At 38.2% G+C, this 18,490-nt stretch overlaps 1 protein-coding gene across 13 annotated transcripts in view; it reads left to right on the top strand.

Annotated features, from left to right (window-relative positions):
* Nucleotides 1-17,807, top strand: part of RIMS1 (regulating synaptic membrane exocytosis 1) — a gene marked incomplete at both ends in the record, with an annotated part of 410,367 nt that extends 392,560 nt beyond the window's left edge. For all 13 annotated transcript variants that reach the window (XM_079780191.1, XM_079780205.1, XM_079780201.1 and 10 more), the window contains 5 exons: nucleotides 8,038-8,176; nucleotides 10,477-10,589; nucleotides 13,680-13,781; nucleotides 14,362-14,501; nucleotides 15,299-17,807. In XM_079780191.1, coding sequence (XP_079636317.1) covers nucleotides 8,038-8,176; nucleotides 10,477-10,589; nucleotides 13,680-13,781; nucleotides 14,362-14,501; nucleotides 15,299-15,517 — 713 coding nt within the window. The remainder of the gene's footprint in view (nucleotides 1-8,037; nucleotides 8,177-10,476; nucleotides 10,590-13,679; nucleotides 13,782-14,361; nucleotides 14,502-15,298) is intronic.
* Between the last annotated feature and the right edge of the window lie 683 nt (nucleotides 17,808-18,490).

Below are 18,490 nucleotides of genomic sequence, written 5' to 3'. Positions count from 1 at the left end.
TCAAGGAGTGTGCTGAGAAGCACAAAGAACCTACTTTATTTTATAGAATATAGAAAAAAAAATCTTATACCCATTTCCTTTGTGATCTCAAACTCTCATTTCTGCCCATAACAACCAGTGCAGTGTGATCATCACCACACCATAATTGGGAACTTCATATATGCAAGCTTGTTTCAGAATATTAAACTACTAGAGGCCTGGTGCATGAAATTCGTGCACTGGGGTGGGGAGTGTCCCTCAGCCCTGCCTGTACCCTCTCCAATCTGGGACCCCTCGGGGGATGTCCGACTGCCGGTTTAGGCCTGATCCTTGCTTACTTCCTTCGCTGCCAGGTCTCACTCTCTTTATTGAACTCTGGTCTTTCTGGAAATGTATTTACCTCTTCAAGGGACTGCGCTGTTTATCATCTCTAGACCCTTAAGCATGCTGCTCTCTTGGCCTGAAATACAAATTCCCCCCTTCACCATCTGGAAGTTAAAATTCCCTTTGAAAGTCCCTTGGATACCAATGCACAGTCTCTCACTAAGTCTAATACTATCAGTTTGACTATATTTCTGCAGCTTTGTTGGAACACCAGATAAAGTAGTTGGTCTGTTTTTAGGCAGCCTATTTTAGAAATCATCACAAACACCAGATTTGTCTTTAGGAACTGAAACAAAGGAAGAGAAGAATTGCATTCTCACCTCCTGATCTTGCCAGGTCCCTGCTCATTTAGTGGCAAAGCAAGCGCAAACTCACACTCACTGATTAAATCACCCTCTCTCTTCCCTTCTCATCCTCTCTCGATATTACTGAATTAACATAAAATAAATACCTAAAGCTAAATGCATATAAATAAATCCTCTCTATTGAGCCATACTGAATCACAACTAAACTTTCACTTAGTCTCTTCTACTAAGCCATGACATGGTTGGCTCCGGGCCTGTTTCCTTCCCACACTTACATTTACAGTCCAGGGCCCAAAGCACTCCAGAGAGTTTGTTCAATGGGTAAGTAAAGGAATGAATGAACAAAACATTTCATATTAACCACAACTTTTCTTTGTAAAAATAACTGAATTTCATCACTCTACATATAAAAAAATTTGTATCACTGATCTCAGTTGTTTCAGGGTAACCAAACGGTCAAACTTCCTCTATTGTTTTTCTTTGTGAGTTAATAGACACTATTGCATTTATCTTTTGGACCCAAATTGTTGAATCAACTAGGTGATTTTTTTAAAACTGATTTTTCCAGTTCATTGATGGAATTCACTTCATTGGGCTGCTTTGATTGAACGATGATTTCTTGGACATTATCTACCTCTCCAATGAATAATATTAGACCTACAAATGTGGTGTTTTTTCCTGTGCATTTAATCATTGCTGTCTGCATGGAAACAAGCTCTAATATCACACACCTTAAAAATAATAAACAGCCTCCCCTAATCCTATGTGAATTTCCAAATACTGCCCCTCCATCACAACAAACCTTTTCAAAATAGTCATAGGCATTGTCGCTGCTTACTCACCTCTCATTCTGTCTTCTGAGTGGCCATCGCTTTCAGGCTCCCAGCCCTACTTCCCTGAACCTACTTCTCTTGAAATCAGTGATCTCTATGGAGCCAAGTATGTCACCACTTCTATGTCTGGTCCTTACTAAAATTCTAAGTAGTTACCAACATTTGTTTTTTACTTCTTGAAACACTTTATTCTTTTCATTTCTGCACCATGACACTTACCTGTCCTTCCATGTACCTTAGAAGGTCTTAGTAGACTTCTTAGCAGTCTTCTGGAATCCTAGGCTCCATTCTGTCTACTCTTTTTATCTCTATCTACTAGAGGCCCAGTGCACAAAATTCGGGCAGGGGGTTGGGGGGTCCCCTCAGCCCGGCCTGCACCCTCTCCAATCGGGAACTCTCGGGGGGTGTCCGACTGCCGGTTTAGGCCCGATCCCGGGGATTGGGCCTAAACTGGCAGTCGGACATCCCTCTCACAATCCTGGACTGCTGGCTCCTAATCACTCACCTGCCTGCCTGCCTGCCTGATCACCTCTAACTGTCCCCCCATACCGGCCTGATCTCCCCTCACTGCCTTTGCATGCCAGCCTGATTGCCCCTAACTGCTCCCCTGCTGCTGGCCAGGTTGCCCCAACTGCCCCCTCCCTGCCAGCCTGGTTGCTCCTAACTGCCCCCCCCCCGCCAGCCTGGTCACCCCTTACTGCCCCCCTGCTGGCCTGGTTGCCCCAAACTGCCCCCCTCCCAGCCTGGTTGCCCCTCACTGCCCCCCCCCACCAGCCTGGTCACCCCTTACTGCCCCCCCACCGCTGGCCTAGTCACCCCCAACTGCACCCCCCTGCCGGCCTGGTCACCCCTCACTGCCCCTCCCGCTGGCCTGGTCGCTTCTTACTGCACCCCCTGCCAGCCTGGTCGCCCCCAACTGTCCCCCTCTGCTGGCCTGGTCCCCCCTAACTGAACCCCACCCTGTGGGCCTGGTCACCCCCAACTGCCTCCCCTGCCGGCCTGGTCGCCCTTCACGCCCCCCCTCACCCCCGCCGGCCTGGTCACCCCATGCAGCCTGCTGTTCAGTCGTTTGGTTGTCCCTCACTAACCCCCCTGCCGGCCTGGTCGTAGGCAACCATCTTGTGAGGGTGTAATGGTCAATTTGCATATTACCTCTTTATTATATAGGATACTTCCTCCCTATTATATTTAGTACCACAGCTTTTAATTTAATCTGCATGCCAATATATCCTGTCTGTCTCTCTGTCTACCTGTTTCTGGCACTGACCTCATGGTTCTGAATCATGATAATTCTTTCTACTTTACTCTTCACGTGGCTTTTTAGGAAGCACCTCAAATGTCCTAAAGAGAACTCATCGTTTCCATCACCCACAATGAGTTCCCTTTTCAGTAACTGGCACTATCATTCAATTACTAGTAGTTATCCTATGTAAAACCCTAAAAATTACTGATTCCTTCTTTTTTTTTTCCGGAACCACCTCTACATGGAATAGAGCAAGTACCATAAGCTCCTCTTCAAAATATAATCAATGCCCACCCTCCTCCCTTATCTCCACTGCTACTTCCCTAACCTAAGCCATTATTTATCTCTTCTTAGATAGGAAAGTAACTTTCCAAATCTTCCCCCTGCTTTCACTTCTAGTTCCTAACACTCCTTCTCCACCCAGTAACTGCAGGGATCCTTCAAAAACATAGATCATAGATTGGATGGATCATGACCGCCGCCCCCCACCCCCACCCCTGTGGCTTCCCAGCACTCTCAGTGCAAAATCCAGGCTGCTTCCCTGCTGGTCCTGCACCACAAGGTCCTTCAGCTCTTCGGCTCCATCTTCTCGTCATCCACCTATGTCACCCTCTCATCGCTTTCTCAGAAAAGCCAGGAAGGACAGTCACTCCTCAGGGTCCTATTCTTGCTCCTTCTGTCTGGGCCATCCTTCCTTCAGTTTTTTGCATGGCTGAATCCTTTTCTGCATTCTCAGATGTGGCCTTCCACGCCCAGCTGATCTAAAGTAACTCACTCTACTGAGACAGTCTCTTCTGCTTTATTTTCTTCCATGATGATTACCAAGATCTAAAATTATTATGTTAAGTTATTTGTTTTAGTTGTTTATTATATGTGCTATCCTGTATAATTACTGTTGTAGTTCCCACCCCTAAAATGATGTCTATTAGATTATAGGTAGTTGGTGCTTAAGGAGTATTTCCAGAGTGAATAAGTCAGCAGGGTGTTTCTAAATATAACACACATCTCTAAATATGAAAAGAGAGTATAAGTACATATGCAAATATGGCATTTTGGAATATTCAGTGAGAGAAAGTTTGTTCTTTCTAAGTCCGGGTAAAATATTGCCCCAAATGTTATGGATTGTACTAAATTTTATGTGTTTGTGAACATGGAATATTAACATATACTAGTTTTCTAATCCTTTGATTCTTTGTATAATACTTAGGACAGCAGTTTAAGTCAAAGGTTTCATGTTCATAATTTGATAGCAGAGTTCATGTCTTTATCAGGTGAATATTCCTCAATGGATACAAATAATTATTAAAGAATGGCGCTACTGTTAATAAGCATAATAGTATTTGCTAACATTTTATGGTTTAATGCATTATATTGATATTAATAATACATGTATGTAACATATTTATGCTGTAATTACAGCATATGCAGAAATAGGTACAGTGATTATATACATTTGTACTTGCAGAGAATATATGTGATTTTCAACAAAGTTTTCAAATGAACTTATAAGCCCATATGAGGACGTATACATGAAAATAACCATGTGGCTAAACTATTGTTCTATTTGTAAAATAAGTAAGATGAGATTTTGTGTTTTTCTAAACTGTGATATAATGGAGTGATCACAAGACTAAGATTCAGAAAATCAGGTTTCTAATGCAGTTTCTGCTACTAACTACTGTGATGTTGAGCAAGCAGGTCATTATATTCACTAGCTTGTAAGCTCCATGTGGGCAGGGGTGCTTGTCTGTTGTGTTCACTGCTAGATCACCAGCATCTAGAAAAGACTGGGCCCAGTGTAAGTGCTGAACAGATATTTGTTGCATGAATTATGCTTCACAAAATTTCTAGTTTCTACACCTATTCAACAGTGTTCCTCCCAGCCCTTTCTTCTGAATAATATTAGAGCCGTTTGAATTTAAATGGGGCAGATTCATAGCTGGAACTATTTATTCAGCTTTTACCTGCACCTTTATAAAATTGTTCAGTCCATCAAAGCTCTTTGCATTGAATATTAGCATAAATAAGGCAAGAGCTAAATTGGTCTATGTTTGCCATCTTCAGAAGAACTAAAAAAAAAAACTTTAAAATTTAAAATATGTAATTCAGATTCACAAAAGTAAATATGAGAGGAAGGTCAATAACCAACCTTTCAAGTGATGTCTTTTCAAAGTGTGTAGCATTTACATTTTGGAAGCTATTAAGGTTTAAAACTGCTCTTAGGATTTTGGGATGCCCTGTTGATATACCCTTCTTTAAGAAAACTTGATATTCCAACTTTTTTAAAAAGCAAAAAAATTAACAGACTCTTCTCTTTTAATTTTTTTTATTTTCACTAATTAAACAAATATGTAATGAATGACAACCATGTGAAACCTGTATTGGGAAATGTACAGAAAGCAGGTCTTGACAGCCTACCTCCACGATCCCCAGGACTGCCAGCTGTCCACAGAGCGGACAGGACCAGCGTCCACATTGAAAAGACTGCAGAAGAAACCTGGAGGACTGTGGGCTTCTGACAAAACCACAACCCCTCCTGACCACCATGCAGCCTCCCCACCGCAATTACCAGGATCAGTTCCTCTGTGGGGTTCCTCCCCTGCCCAATGTTTAATGAGACCCTGACCCCTTTTTTAAAAACCCATTGCTGCTCTTACTCTGTCACTCTCTATCCCCCTTCTCCTGCCTAACTTTTTTTTACACAGCAGGTATTACCAGTGATATCGTTTGTTTATTTGTTCATTCCCTTTCTTGTGTGCATACAAGAAATACACACAGTGGAATGTAAGCTCCAGGATAGCAGGAAATTTGTTATTTATCAGTATGTTCCCAGCACCTAGAACAGTGTGTGACGCACATTAGGGGCTTCATAAATATTTGTTGGTTGGTTGGATGGATGGATGGATGGATGGATGGATGGATGGATGGATGGATGAAAATCTGAAGGAATGTATTCTCTAACCTGAAACTCCTTATGCTGATCCCTTAACTGTTTCTCCTCCAGTTTCCAACATCACCTTATCATTTGGATTTAGATTTTAAGTTTGCCCACACTTTTTCTAGCCATGATTATCAACGAATTTGCCTCCCCCTCTGCCAGCTGTATTGCCTCATCCTGCCTTGGAAACTTTTGTCACAATTGGTAATAAACCCTTGGGGCTTGTCCCTCCCCGTCAGGTGGGATGTGGCCAATGTGTGTGCATGAAGGACATGTTTGTTGCTCTATCACAGCGACTTCATAAAGGACCTACATCTAAGAAGGAGGCACAGTATTTAGATAAATATACTTATACCAAAACTATACAGCACTCAGAATGGCCGTAAATGAAGTCCCTGCCTTTGGTATGTGTACACATTCTACAATAACAAGTCAATGGACAAGACAAACGCCAGAAAGGGAAAATGTAGAAAAGTCCTATGCCTTCGCTGGATAAATGGGTACATCTGCATAAATGTTGGCAGGGGTGCAAATTGCTGCAATGTTTCTAAATGACAATTTAGAAATAATTATTAAGATTAAACAGATCCCTACACTTTGACCAGCTTTTCAATGTCTAGAAATGTATTCTATAAAAACTCTAACAACTGAGAATGCTCATCAAGAAAGAGATGGTTTAAGTATGATACCACATAGCCATCGGATGGAACAGTGCAATCACTAAAAACAATAAACATGGATGTGTTTGTATTATATTGTGATTATATTAAATGGAATGAGAAAATTGCACATTAGGATTGTGGTATCATCCTGTTACCAAGTTTATCCCACTGTTCTCCATACTAGGGATAACAGTCAGCAATATTCACATGTCTCTCTCTCATAGAAATAAGTTCTATTTGGAGAAACAAACAAATTGAGGTTTAATGGAAGATGGAGCAATGCTCTGAAGAAATATGAAGCATGGCAAGAGGATAAAGATTGATGAGGACTGAAACAGAGAACCAAATAAGATGAGGGAGCAAGGCGAAAAATGTCAGCAGGGGCGGCCAGTAAGGAAACTGGGCCTGAGACACATGCTTGGAGTGGATGAGAAATTCAAGGAAGGAAGTGTGACTAGACAGCAGTGTGCACATGGGATGAGGGTGAGATCTGAGATGTAGCCAGGTCCTAGCTAGCATTCTGTAGGCAATGAAAACAATTTTGGGTTTTAATTTCGATGATAAATCATCACAAGATCTTGCGCCAGGAAGTATCATAATCACAGTTGTGTTCTTAAGGGATCACCATGACTCTCCTGAAGAGAATATTTCATATTGAGTCCATATCACATAACCAATGATATCTTTTATTAGACAATTTACAAAAGGGGTGCAAATCAGAGGAAAACATGCAATCTTTCATATGGCTTATTTAACAGTTTTTAGGTACCTGCTTCACAGAAGTTTTATGAAGATTGAAAAGTTTATGTGTATATTCATATGTAGGTAGTTTCTGTATGTATCTATGTATATAGAGCATTTTTCATGTATTATTAATGACTATTAAATGATACTTTAGAAAAATTGAAATAAACCCATAAATGCTTATAGGATGTGTAGATGAAAAAGGCATGGCAGGTGTTAAAGATCTAATAGTTTATCTAACCTTTTGATATTGCCCTAATCAAATAAATGTTTTAGAACTTCCATGCTGAAAATAGAATGTTGGTTAATACATTTCCAATGGGCTCAAGGATATTGCTCTAAAGTCCAAGGGCCATAAGATAACTTTGAAACCTTGGAATTAAGATAATGCCTATTCAACCTGCATAAGCAACATACATGCCATCTTAAATGAGATTGTGTTTGTTAAAGTGTTGTGAAAATCATCAGATGAAATACTGAAGTTTCTCTGCGAGGACTGCTGCTGTGTGGCAGTACCCAAACGGCGGCATTTTCCATGCTTTCTTCCAAGTGCCTCTTCTCCTTTAAAGGACAAGGCCCCTCATTTAGGACGGTTCCCACACATTGGAGCATTCCAGATTAGGTTGTTCAGCATTCTCTTTCCACATAGCAGTTCGGTGCCAAATCCATTTTTTCATTGAAGTTCACAACTTCGGCAGCAATAAAACAATTGAGTTCATTTTGGCTCGTTGAGATTCAGGCAGTCCCTGAAACCGGAGCCATGGTGCCACCCCTCTTGGCCAAAGCACACTTTGGCAAAAAGATTTAATCAATCAGATGATTCTGTTAGACACTATTTTTCTGAGTTTAACTTCTAACTATGCGCATAATGAACTATTGTATTTGCAGAGTCAATATTCGGGAAACTGCCTAAACCAAACTTAGAGTTTCTTTCGCTCTCTCCTGCCAGAGTCGGGCCACAAGAAGTTAAAAAGCACCATACAGAGAAGCACAGAAACGGGCATGGCAGCCGAAATGAGGAAGATGGTAAGACAGCCAAGTCGAGAGTCTACTGATGGCAGCATCAACAGTTACAGCTCCGAGGGAAAGTAAGTGACGTCGGCCTCATCTGCGTGGCTTTAGAACCGTGGACATGTAGTCATAGGAGAAATAACACAGCCACCAAGGGTTACTGTGAGCTGCTTCATTTCACTAGCTGGTCAGTCATCTATTTAAAAATACCTGACCTTGTGATACATACACACAGACATACCTCTGCACCGACCTGGTCATTCAGAACCTTCAAAGGAATGATGCAATGTTGGGTTACTATAAACTGATTTCTATCATTCAGGAAAGTTCAGAATAGTCCACTCATGGATGTTTATTGTAGAAATGTCACCTTTAATGGATTCTTTCATATAGGAAACTCATTGTCTGGCCCGGTTACCAAAATCTGAATTAAAATTTAGAAGTGAGGAACAGACTGGCAGCTGTCCGAGAGGAGGCGGGTTGTGGAGCTGGGTGAAAAACCTGAAGGAATTAAGCAAAAATAAACAAAACAAAAAAAACCTCATAGACACAGACAACAGTATGGTGATTATCAGAGGGAAAGCGGAATGGAGGGAGCGGTAGAAGAGGATATAAGGGGAATAATTGGTGATGGAAGGAGACTTGGAGTAGTGAACACACAGTACAGTGTACAGATTATGTGTTGTACAACTCTACACCTGAAACCTATGTAATTTTATTAACCAGTGTCACCCCAATAAAATCAATAAAAAAGAAAAATCAGGAAAAGAAAAAGAAAAAATAACCGAGGAAATAATTTTTATATTCTTACATTTCTCCAAACTATTTAGGGTTCTAAGTTGTAAGTTTAACAATCTCATAACAGCAACTTATATTTTCATGTTTTTAAAGCATCACTAACTCATTTTTCCATTAAGATAAAAGCCCAGGATCTATCTTCCTTGTTATTTTTTTACTAAAGAGTTTTAGTTAATTCCAAAATTAATTAATTTTGAAAAAATATAACTAGAATTTATTTCTTGTTGTTGTTGCTTACTATTTCATTTTCCTATGCTTGAGAATTTTTCTGATAAAACTGAATTTTTACTGAGGTGACAGATCTTACAAATTAGTAATTATTATCCTTCAGTGGGTTATTTGGGGATTAACCATGTAAATATTTTTATAGTTATTCATTTATTACCATTTAAATAACTCATTTACCAATCCTAATATTAATATTTTATTGTATTTTACTGGAATTTTTCTATTTTGTTCAGAAAATGAAATAAAAGTATGCCAAGTTCATATTTGCGATATGCTTTCCCATTCCTAAAACTTATAAGTTTATTTATTTGATCAAATTATTGGGATGCATGCTATCAGCAAGATATAGCTAAGACCAAAAAATCAGCAGGAGTGAAATTTATGGGGATAAACTTGCTGACAAAACACCAATATGTGAAGTGTTATAAAGCAATATCCAAATGCAAGACTGGAGACATTATTTTTATATAAAAATTAACAGATCAAATAATATTTACATGCATCATGGATAAGCCCCTTAGCCTCTCAAAAATTTATTTTCATAGTCTCTGGATGGATGATAATATGTACCCTTCTAATTCCCTTGGTTGTGAAGAAATGGTATCTGTGGAAGCACATTGGAAGCAATAAATCCCTATGGACATCTGTTTATTTTAAAAATGCTTATTGCAGTCCAGCCACCTAACAAGCCTGGTTCTTGTTACCCAGGATACATCAATAAACAAGAAGAGCATAATCACTGCTCTGCTGGAGCTCACAGCCCAGGAAATTCAGGCAGTCATGCTGTAGTAAGAAACAGACATATTTTAATCAATCCATTGCCATTTGAACTAAATAAAAACCTCAGATAATATAGAAATGCAATGCACTCAAAATGAATAAATTAAACATTTTTATTTGTAAATAAGAATGTGTGTATTATGCTATAATATTTAAGAAATCATTAGGTATTTTTTTTAATTTTAGCATTAATATTACACAATGTTTATGAGCCATTATTTATGTAAAGTTCATGATATAAAAATGTGCATCTTATATTTTATGTCAGTGATATACTAGTATTTAGGTAAGGAATTTTATTTGTAGGTGTCCAGAAAATGTAATATATTAAAAACTATAACAGAGCTCTCTTGACTACCACATCTGCTCTTAATTTGAGAGTTTAGGTCTTTTCTCAATCAATGATGACTCTCACTCATATGCTTGCTCAGTGCAGAGGCGATGCAATCAATAAGTAAGCCGATTGTCTAAGCAGTGTTTATGATTCATGATCAGAATTAGTAGTATAATGGAAACTATGAAAAAAATTCTAGGAGAGCTAATGTTTTGATTTTTGTACTTTTGCTAATAGCTTAATATTTCCTGGAGTGAGACTAGGAGCAGACAGTCAATTTAGTGATTTTCTCGATGGGCTGGGACCAGCCCAGCTTGTTGGCCGCCAAACCCTCGCCACCCCTGCAATGGGTAAGAATCAATTAATTTTTCTACAGAAAAAGTGATATTTCATGGTTGACAAGGTCATTTAAAGTAACATAATTGTAATGCAAGTGAAAAGTAACATTTCAGCTAGGGTGTTGCTGGTTTCAAATGACTATTCTAATTTCTAATGCATTTTTCTAACTGGAGACATTATGCAAAATGAATAAAGATAATCCTACATCTTTGAATTATCAGAAACCCCTGTCAAAATAGAGAGTCTACAGTAGATTCAAATGTAGGATAAAGGGTAGCATTTCACAGCATGGGGAAAAAATGATGGATTATTCAGTAAAGAATGTTAGCATAAAAGTTTCATTATGTAAAAGTAAATTGCCTTCCTACTTCCAAAACTTAAAAAAAATAGTAATATTTTAGACTCAAATGTAAAGAGAGACAAGGAGTGGGAAAAGATACTAGAAAACTAATGTCATGTTTCTAAAATCTTGGTGTGGAAATAATTTCCAAAGGATCAAATCAAAGCCAGATAAATTGAAAATGTCTACTAGCTAATACACCTTAAATGAAGTTAAAAGAAAGATAATGAATGGAGAAAATTATATGTAGCATGTGCCATAGCTATTTCCTGAAGGACATGAGATCCCAGCTTGAAAGGACCCATGTAGCACTCAACAAAATGCTTGAAAATAGGTCGATGCAGAGGCACATCATCATAGAATTTCACAACACCAGAAATTAACAGAAAATCCTCCAGTAGAAAATCTTCCAAAGAGGATAAGTCTATGCAAAACTATCAAAATCATATTTTCATTGGACTCTTTAACAATAACACTGGGAGCTAGAAGTCTACTGAGCATTATCTTCAAAATTCTGAGTAGCAATTGATTTCCAGCATAGAGTACTATAGCCAGCCACGTTTTCAAGTAAGTTTAAGTTTAAGGCTAAATAAAAACTCAGGACAGTAAAGGTCTCCAAACATTTTTCTCATACCCAAAATTGCACAGAGAACTATTGGAGGATATACTTCCATGAAATGAATGAAGTGAATTTTAAAAATTGTGAACTAAAATGAGAAGATGAGATCCAGTAAATAAATGTTTCAACACAGAGATAAATGGTTGGTAGTGAAGGAAAATCTAAAGATAACAGCTGTAGTAAGCTTCAAAGCAATTTGTTCAAATTGTATCATGTCAGACTACATAAGATTAAAATCTATAGAATACCTAATGTATTTGATTTTATGGAAGAGGTAAACAACTCAGGAGAGTGTGTGGGGTTGAATTAGTGATGTGTACATAAAAATGTAAGCAAATGCTTTCTAAAAAGATACTTATTAAGTGCAGGGAAGGGGAAGAGCTGTCCAAGAAATGAGAAGTAACAATCATAGTATTCCAGTTCACTCAGTTATAAACAATGTTACATAATCATAGTAATATAAATATTAATACTGGAAAATGGGATGACCGAATGTATCTAGTATGTGGTGGGAATAGGAAAGAAGTGAGAGAGAATGAAATTAGAAGTCAATAATGATATCTAAAATTGAAAAACTAGCATGATATCTTATAAGTATAATATTTAGAGATATGGAGGCAAATGCCAAAAAATGAAAAACAGATCAGATGAAAATATTGAGACTTATGAAAGCACTGACCCTTGGAAGGCACGAAGTTGACAGAGAGAATGGGAATCTTTTATACTAATAAAAATCGTCTTATAGCCCAGCCAGCGAGGCTCAGTGATTGAGTGTGGATCTGTGATACAGAAGGTCATGGTTTGATTCCCAGTCAGGGCACATGTGGGCCCAATCCCCAGTGTGGGGTGTGCAGGAGGCAGCCGATCAATGATTCTCTCTCATCATTGATGTCTCTCTCTCTCTCTCTCTCTCTCTCTCTCTCTCTCTCTTCTCCATTTCTCTCTGAAATAAATAAAAATATGTTTTAACAAAACAAAACAGACGTTTTATAGAACATTTTGACTCATTAAACTGTCTATATGTGGTTAAAACCAAACCAGAAAAGACCAGGAGATCTCCAAGAGCTGAGATCTAAAACAGAGACAAAACTAATGAACAACTGACCTGGCAACCTGAACTCACAACTGAAAAATGGAGATAACTCAACTAACTAAAAATAACTTCAAAATAATTACATTTAACATTTTCAGAGCTAAAGTATTATCTCCATCAGAATAAGAAGAACATCTTATTAAAAATGGGTAAAGCATATGACAAGCAAGACATAAAAGAAGGAATACAAGTTGAAATTACTTAGAAATATGTTCAGCCTTACTAATAATCAAGAAAATGCAAATTACAACTTTTTAACCATCAGGTTAGCAAAAATTAGACATATTGTTAATACCACTATTAGTGGGGTATAATACTGCTGGTGATAGTACAAACTGGCACAGCCTTTCTGACTGATATTTGGCAATATGCATGGAATTTTGAATGCCCATTCAATTAGACCCAGTAATTTAAAAATCTGAGAATTTATGATCAAGGAATATTGACAACGTATGCAAAAATTCTTTTTAAAGCTATTCATTATAATGGCAACAATGTAGATAGCCTATATTTGGTTAAATAGTTAATGACATGCCTATTTAGTGGCCCATACAGCCAATAAACTGAGGATGTCTGATCATAATAGCTAGATAGATAAGTAAGAAGGAAGGAGGGGAGGAGGGGAGGAAGAGAGAAAAGTACTTATGAGATTGCTAGGATGTTCACCAAAACAATAATGGTGATTTCTCTAAATGGAAATATAGATAGATTATGCTTTTTATTAAGAAGTATTATATACTAAATGACATAAAGGATAAGAAATCTTATTAGAGTACAAGAATCACTTAAATACCTCCGTATTACTGTTGCTAAGGAATTTATAACCTAATCTGGGACTCTCTTAAATGGATTAGTACCAGAAAAATTAAGAGAAATATTTTGAAACCTGACTTGGAGGTAGGGAGAGAAGGGCAGGATTGGGGGGTTCTAAATCTTTGTTTTTATCAAGATCAAAAAGACCCTAATTTGGAGCCTGTTACGAAGCTCTATTTTTTTAACTGACCATACCTTCAAAGAAGCTGACACTTTTGCTTCCCTTCCACTTGCAGGCGATATACAGATTGGAATGGAGGATAAAAAGGGCCAATTAGAAGTTGAAGTGATCAGAGCACGAAGCCTCACGCAAAAACCTGGCTCCAAATCTACACCTGGTAAGGGAAGAAGTTTGGACCAGAAACTCTCACACGGGCAAAAAAACTCAAACACCTGCTGCATTATATTCTCCATTTTTTTTATCATCTGATTGATTAAAAAGGCAGCTTTCTGTGTTCTTTGAGGCTATAGAAATGAATCTTTGCACAATTATTCTGTCAGAAAGTATTAGGAATAATATTGTCATATTAGGAAAAGTTTAGTTATGATTGTTTCTTAGCTTACGTCAATTAGTTTTTTGGTACATTTACAAATGCAAAAGGAAAAAGTTTTGTTGTAATACAAGGAAACAATGAGCTTTAAGATATAAACCTGAATTGTAATTCCAGCTGTACCCCAAGTAAGTCAAAGTCTTAAGGTAACTTGCATACATTTATTAGAAATTATGAAAATGGCTGTAGTGATAGCATATGGGAGTGAAGGAGTAGAATTTCTGAAGCACTTTAAATTGTAAAAGATTTAAATAGTCAATGGAAAACTTTCCGTAAGCATCTCTAAATCTCTAGTAAGGCATTTTCTAATATAATCCATTTAACTTAAAGGATTAACTTCTCATACATTAATATTACTTTTGTTTAGCTCCATATGTCAAGGTGTATCTTTTGGAAAACGGGGCCTGCATAGCCAAGAAGAAGACAAGAATTGCACGGAAAACCCTTGATCCTTTGTATCAACAGTCCCTGTTGTTTGATGAAAGTCCGCAGGGGAAAGTTCTTCAGGTGAGTAATAGCTCATGTGACTTTTTACATTGAAAATCCACATTATCCATGTAGACACCAAAGAGGTGATCAAATAGGAAGAGACTCAAGTTCAGTATGGAGAAATGTGGTATAACATTCTCCAGTAGAAAAAATAGCAAGTTGCTGTTTACTGTGAAAATAATGTATATTATTAAAATATATATGGGTTTAATGGAATTTAATAAAATAAACTTTCTTCTTTCTCTTCCTTCTTTTCTTCCTTCTCTCTATCCTCTCCTCTACTTTTGCCCTATTTGTCACCCCTTGCCTCATCTTGATAGCTAGATGTAGATGATGATAGATATCAAGGCAAATGATGCCAGTAATAGTTTATTGAGCATTATTATCTACAGACATGAGACACAATGAGGAAGAAAGGAAAGGAAAACAGAAGTGTTCAGGGGCCAGCAAATATTCAGGACTGGCTGAATGTCAGGTGCATTGCTTATTAGATAGTGGTTACTAAAGAAAGTGTTGAATTTATATGTAAATGAAATTGTATATGTATTTCTTTAACATAGTTTATGTATGTATTACCCCTCATTGACTAGGAAAACATTACCTGCCTTCCATCGAATCTAGAACATATTGTGAAGTGTCTTTTTGAGCACCTTCATGTTAGCATCTTCTTACCTAGTTTTCCTCCGTGGTGTTGGTTATATTCATTTCCTCTCCTTAGCTCACTGGCCCACCTTTATAGAATATTTGCTTTCAACTCTCCTAAGGTACAACTCTAGAGAGGAGTTCAAGTTTATTGCCTTTCTCTGTCTCTGCAGGTGATTGTCTGGGGAGACTATGGAAGAATGGACCATAAATGCTTTATGGGTGTGGCCCAAATCTTATTGGAAGAACTTGATCTGTCCAGTATGGTAATCGGATGGTACAAATTATTCCCACCGTCATCGTTGGTGGATCCCACACTCACTCCCCTAACCCGCCGGGCTTCCCAATCATCTCTGGAAAGTTCAACTGGGCCTCCCTGCATTCGATCGTAGTGAACTCATACTAGAGTCATTCCAATAAATCTCTATCTTTCAGGATAATAATCGGAACCAGATATTTCATGATCAAAAGCATTGTTGGAGACAGACAATCAACTTGTGCTTTGCCTGTAGTAGTTTTCAATAATGTGTCCCAACTGTTGTTTCAAATCTGGCTTCATATGACAGAACAAGGCAGTGTATCAGATTACGATAAGAGCCAACAAGCTAGTGAGAACCACTGATGCTTCTAATAGAAAAAGAAGAAACTTCAAATTTACACACACACACGCACACACACGCACATGCACACGCACACGCACACACACACACACGCCCACACGCACGCACCCCAAATTGAACAAACTGGAAACTCTCACTCTGATAAGTTGTATTTTACACGTTTTTACACAGACCACGAGCAGTGTTATTTCCCTGGTGTTCGACGAGTTTGTTCTTTTGTGTTTTGTTTCTGTGTGTGTTATTTGTTGCTTTTGGATTTGTTTTGTTTTGTTTCTCACTGAGTTTGTTATTTACCCTTGTTTTTGGCTCTGTCATGACTGGCCTCGTGATGCTTACAGAGACCCTTCCTTTCTTTTTCCAAACTCGCCACAAAAAGGGCTGAAGCAGCCTCTGTAGCATCTCCCCTACACGTTCAACAGCTGGACAAGGCGAGGCCCCGAAGGGCTCCACTGGTTTCCCTGCTATAATTCTTCAGTCTGATGTGTGGAAACCCAGAAATCTTCCAAAAAAATAGTCCCTGAATCACCATGTTTAACGGAGAGCACATCTGTTTGCGTTCTAAAAATTTACTTTCTTTTCCATTGTTCTGCATGGAAGACTTTTAAAGAAGTCAATCTGCAACTAATGCTGGGAACAAAATTAACTGCATAATCGTACCTTGGAAACTCTCCTTGTAATGCCTTTTTCTTCCCGATATAAAGGGAAAAAGTATATACTCATGTGTATAAACCACACTTGACTTCCCCAAATGGTGATTAAAATGGATTTGGGCCTAAGACACTCTCGGCAATGCCCGGGCTTCTCGGCTGTGCCTCAGTGCAGACACACTCGTCCACCCAGAAAGAGCATAGTATGAGCTGTTCAGTATTTCACTGGAAATTCCAGTTGAACTATTCTGCACTAAACTAATGTTTTTATCAAATTTTAGTTTACATTTCTTTGAGATCGATGCAAGCACAAAGCTCGTTTTTGTTTTTGTTTTTAATGCAAAGTATCTTACTTTTTTTGGGGGGGAGATGAAACAAAGTCAAATTTCAATGTGCATTTTCTTCAAGTTTTTCTTGGCCTTGACTTTCCCTTGTGGCATTCTGTGTGTGTGTTCCATACTGCAGACGCTGCAGGTGCATTGACATGTTCTTCTCATTTTATGAGTCATTCAACTTTTGTGACTACACAGATAGAGCAGCATGACTTGGAACTGTTCAACGCTGCATGCACATTTTGTAAAAAAATAAAATAAAATAAAAAATGAAAAAGAAAAGAAACAAAAGGTTATTTAATAATGTATGTTAGTTCCACATAGGCCCGCTTGTATGTTGCATGTACTTGTACAGTTTGCTCGTTAATTACTATACTGAAATAACCAAGAAATCTAAGCCATCCATTTTTGTTATAGACATTTTGCAGGTTTCCGCCACACTCGATCTGTGAGCCTGGGGTGAAATGTCTATAGATGGACTTTATTTTTTACCCTCTGGAAAACGTGATGTAGTATGGACCAAATTCCTTCTAATAAATATTTTGGTGTAGATTCCTACTGTGGGGCTGTAACACATGTAGACACTGTGTACACACTAGGTTTTAATCCATAGACATACTGCCTGCACCAAGTGAATTCTTTATCATTATTTACACATGCCAGAATTACCTGCCCATCATTCCACAGGGCACAGACTGACCACTACTCACCATGCTGAGCAGGAAGAACTGAAGCATTGGTGCACTCCTACTAGATTCCGTTCTGTCTTAGTGGCCAACAATTCAACTATAATTGGGTAGTATCTTTCTATTTTGACCACTTGTCTTAACACTCCCCTGTGCTTTTAAATGAACTTCCAACTCATGTATGTAAACATGTTTAATAAAATTTACTTTTCATGTCAGTCGGTAGCCATCTGTGTTCTATGTTTTGCCCAGATATCCACTGTGGGTTCTATGGTGCAAAATGGGAGCCAGATCATGGGAAGGGGAGGTTGGGATTTGTTGTCTGCTGCGGGCGTTTGACTTGACTTGTCACTGCACTATCTATGTCTTAATCTATGGCCCAAAGGGTACTTTGCATCACGTACAAGTTTTCACTTTGTCAGCCTGTCTAAGTGAGCACATGACTATACTTCTGAAAAGTGGCATTATTAAAAAACAATAAATCTCATGAGAATAAAACGGAAGGTTGTTTTTCTGCTGCTGTTTGAGTGTGCAAATAAAAGAGACAACTCTGTTGTCCAATTGACAAATCATTTCACGTAATGCGACATATCAAAATGTCAATTCCCGCGTCTCTCGTCAAAGCATCTGGGTCCTCTGTCCGTCTTTCTCTTCCAAACCCCTAATGGATCTGTAAAACCTTGCATTAGTGTAGGCTGGCTTAACAAACCAAGAAATATATTAAATCCTCTTCAATAGAACCTTAGGAAATATATTTTCCAATATAGTAGAGTCTCTAAAACTGACATGATAAACGAGAAATTATTAGCTTTCTTAACTTAATTTCATGATATTTTTCTTCTGCAATAGTGTGTTCACAGATTTCACAATCAGCATTTTCACACTGAAGCACTGATCCCATGTTGTTTGGTAGTAAAATAACTGTTGAGATCTACTTTTCGCCTTTTAAGAGCCCTTACATTTTTATAGACCACACCGGCCTTATCTTTGTAAAGCAAAATAAACATAGCTGACTCAGTATCAAATTTGAGACAATAAAGCAATTTGAAACATGTCACTACATCAGTTATTTCAAATTTT

This window comes from Cnephaeus nilssonii (assembly GCF_951640355.1).
Source record: "Cnephaeus nilssonii genome assembly, chromosome: 9".
NCBI classification, from domain to species: Eukaryota; Metazoa; Chordata; class Mammalia; order Chiroptera; family Vespertilionidae; genus Cnephaeus; species Cnephaeus nilssonii.
Note: the sequence above shows the minus strand (reverse complement) of the source record. Positions and strands in the feature narration are given on the sequence as shown.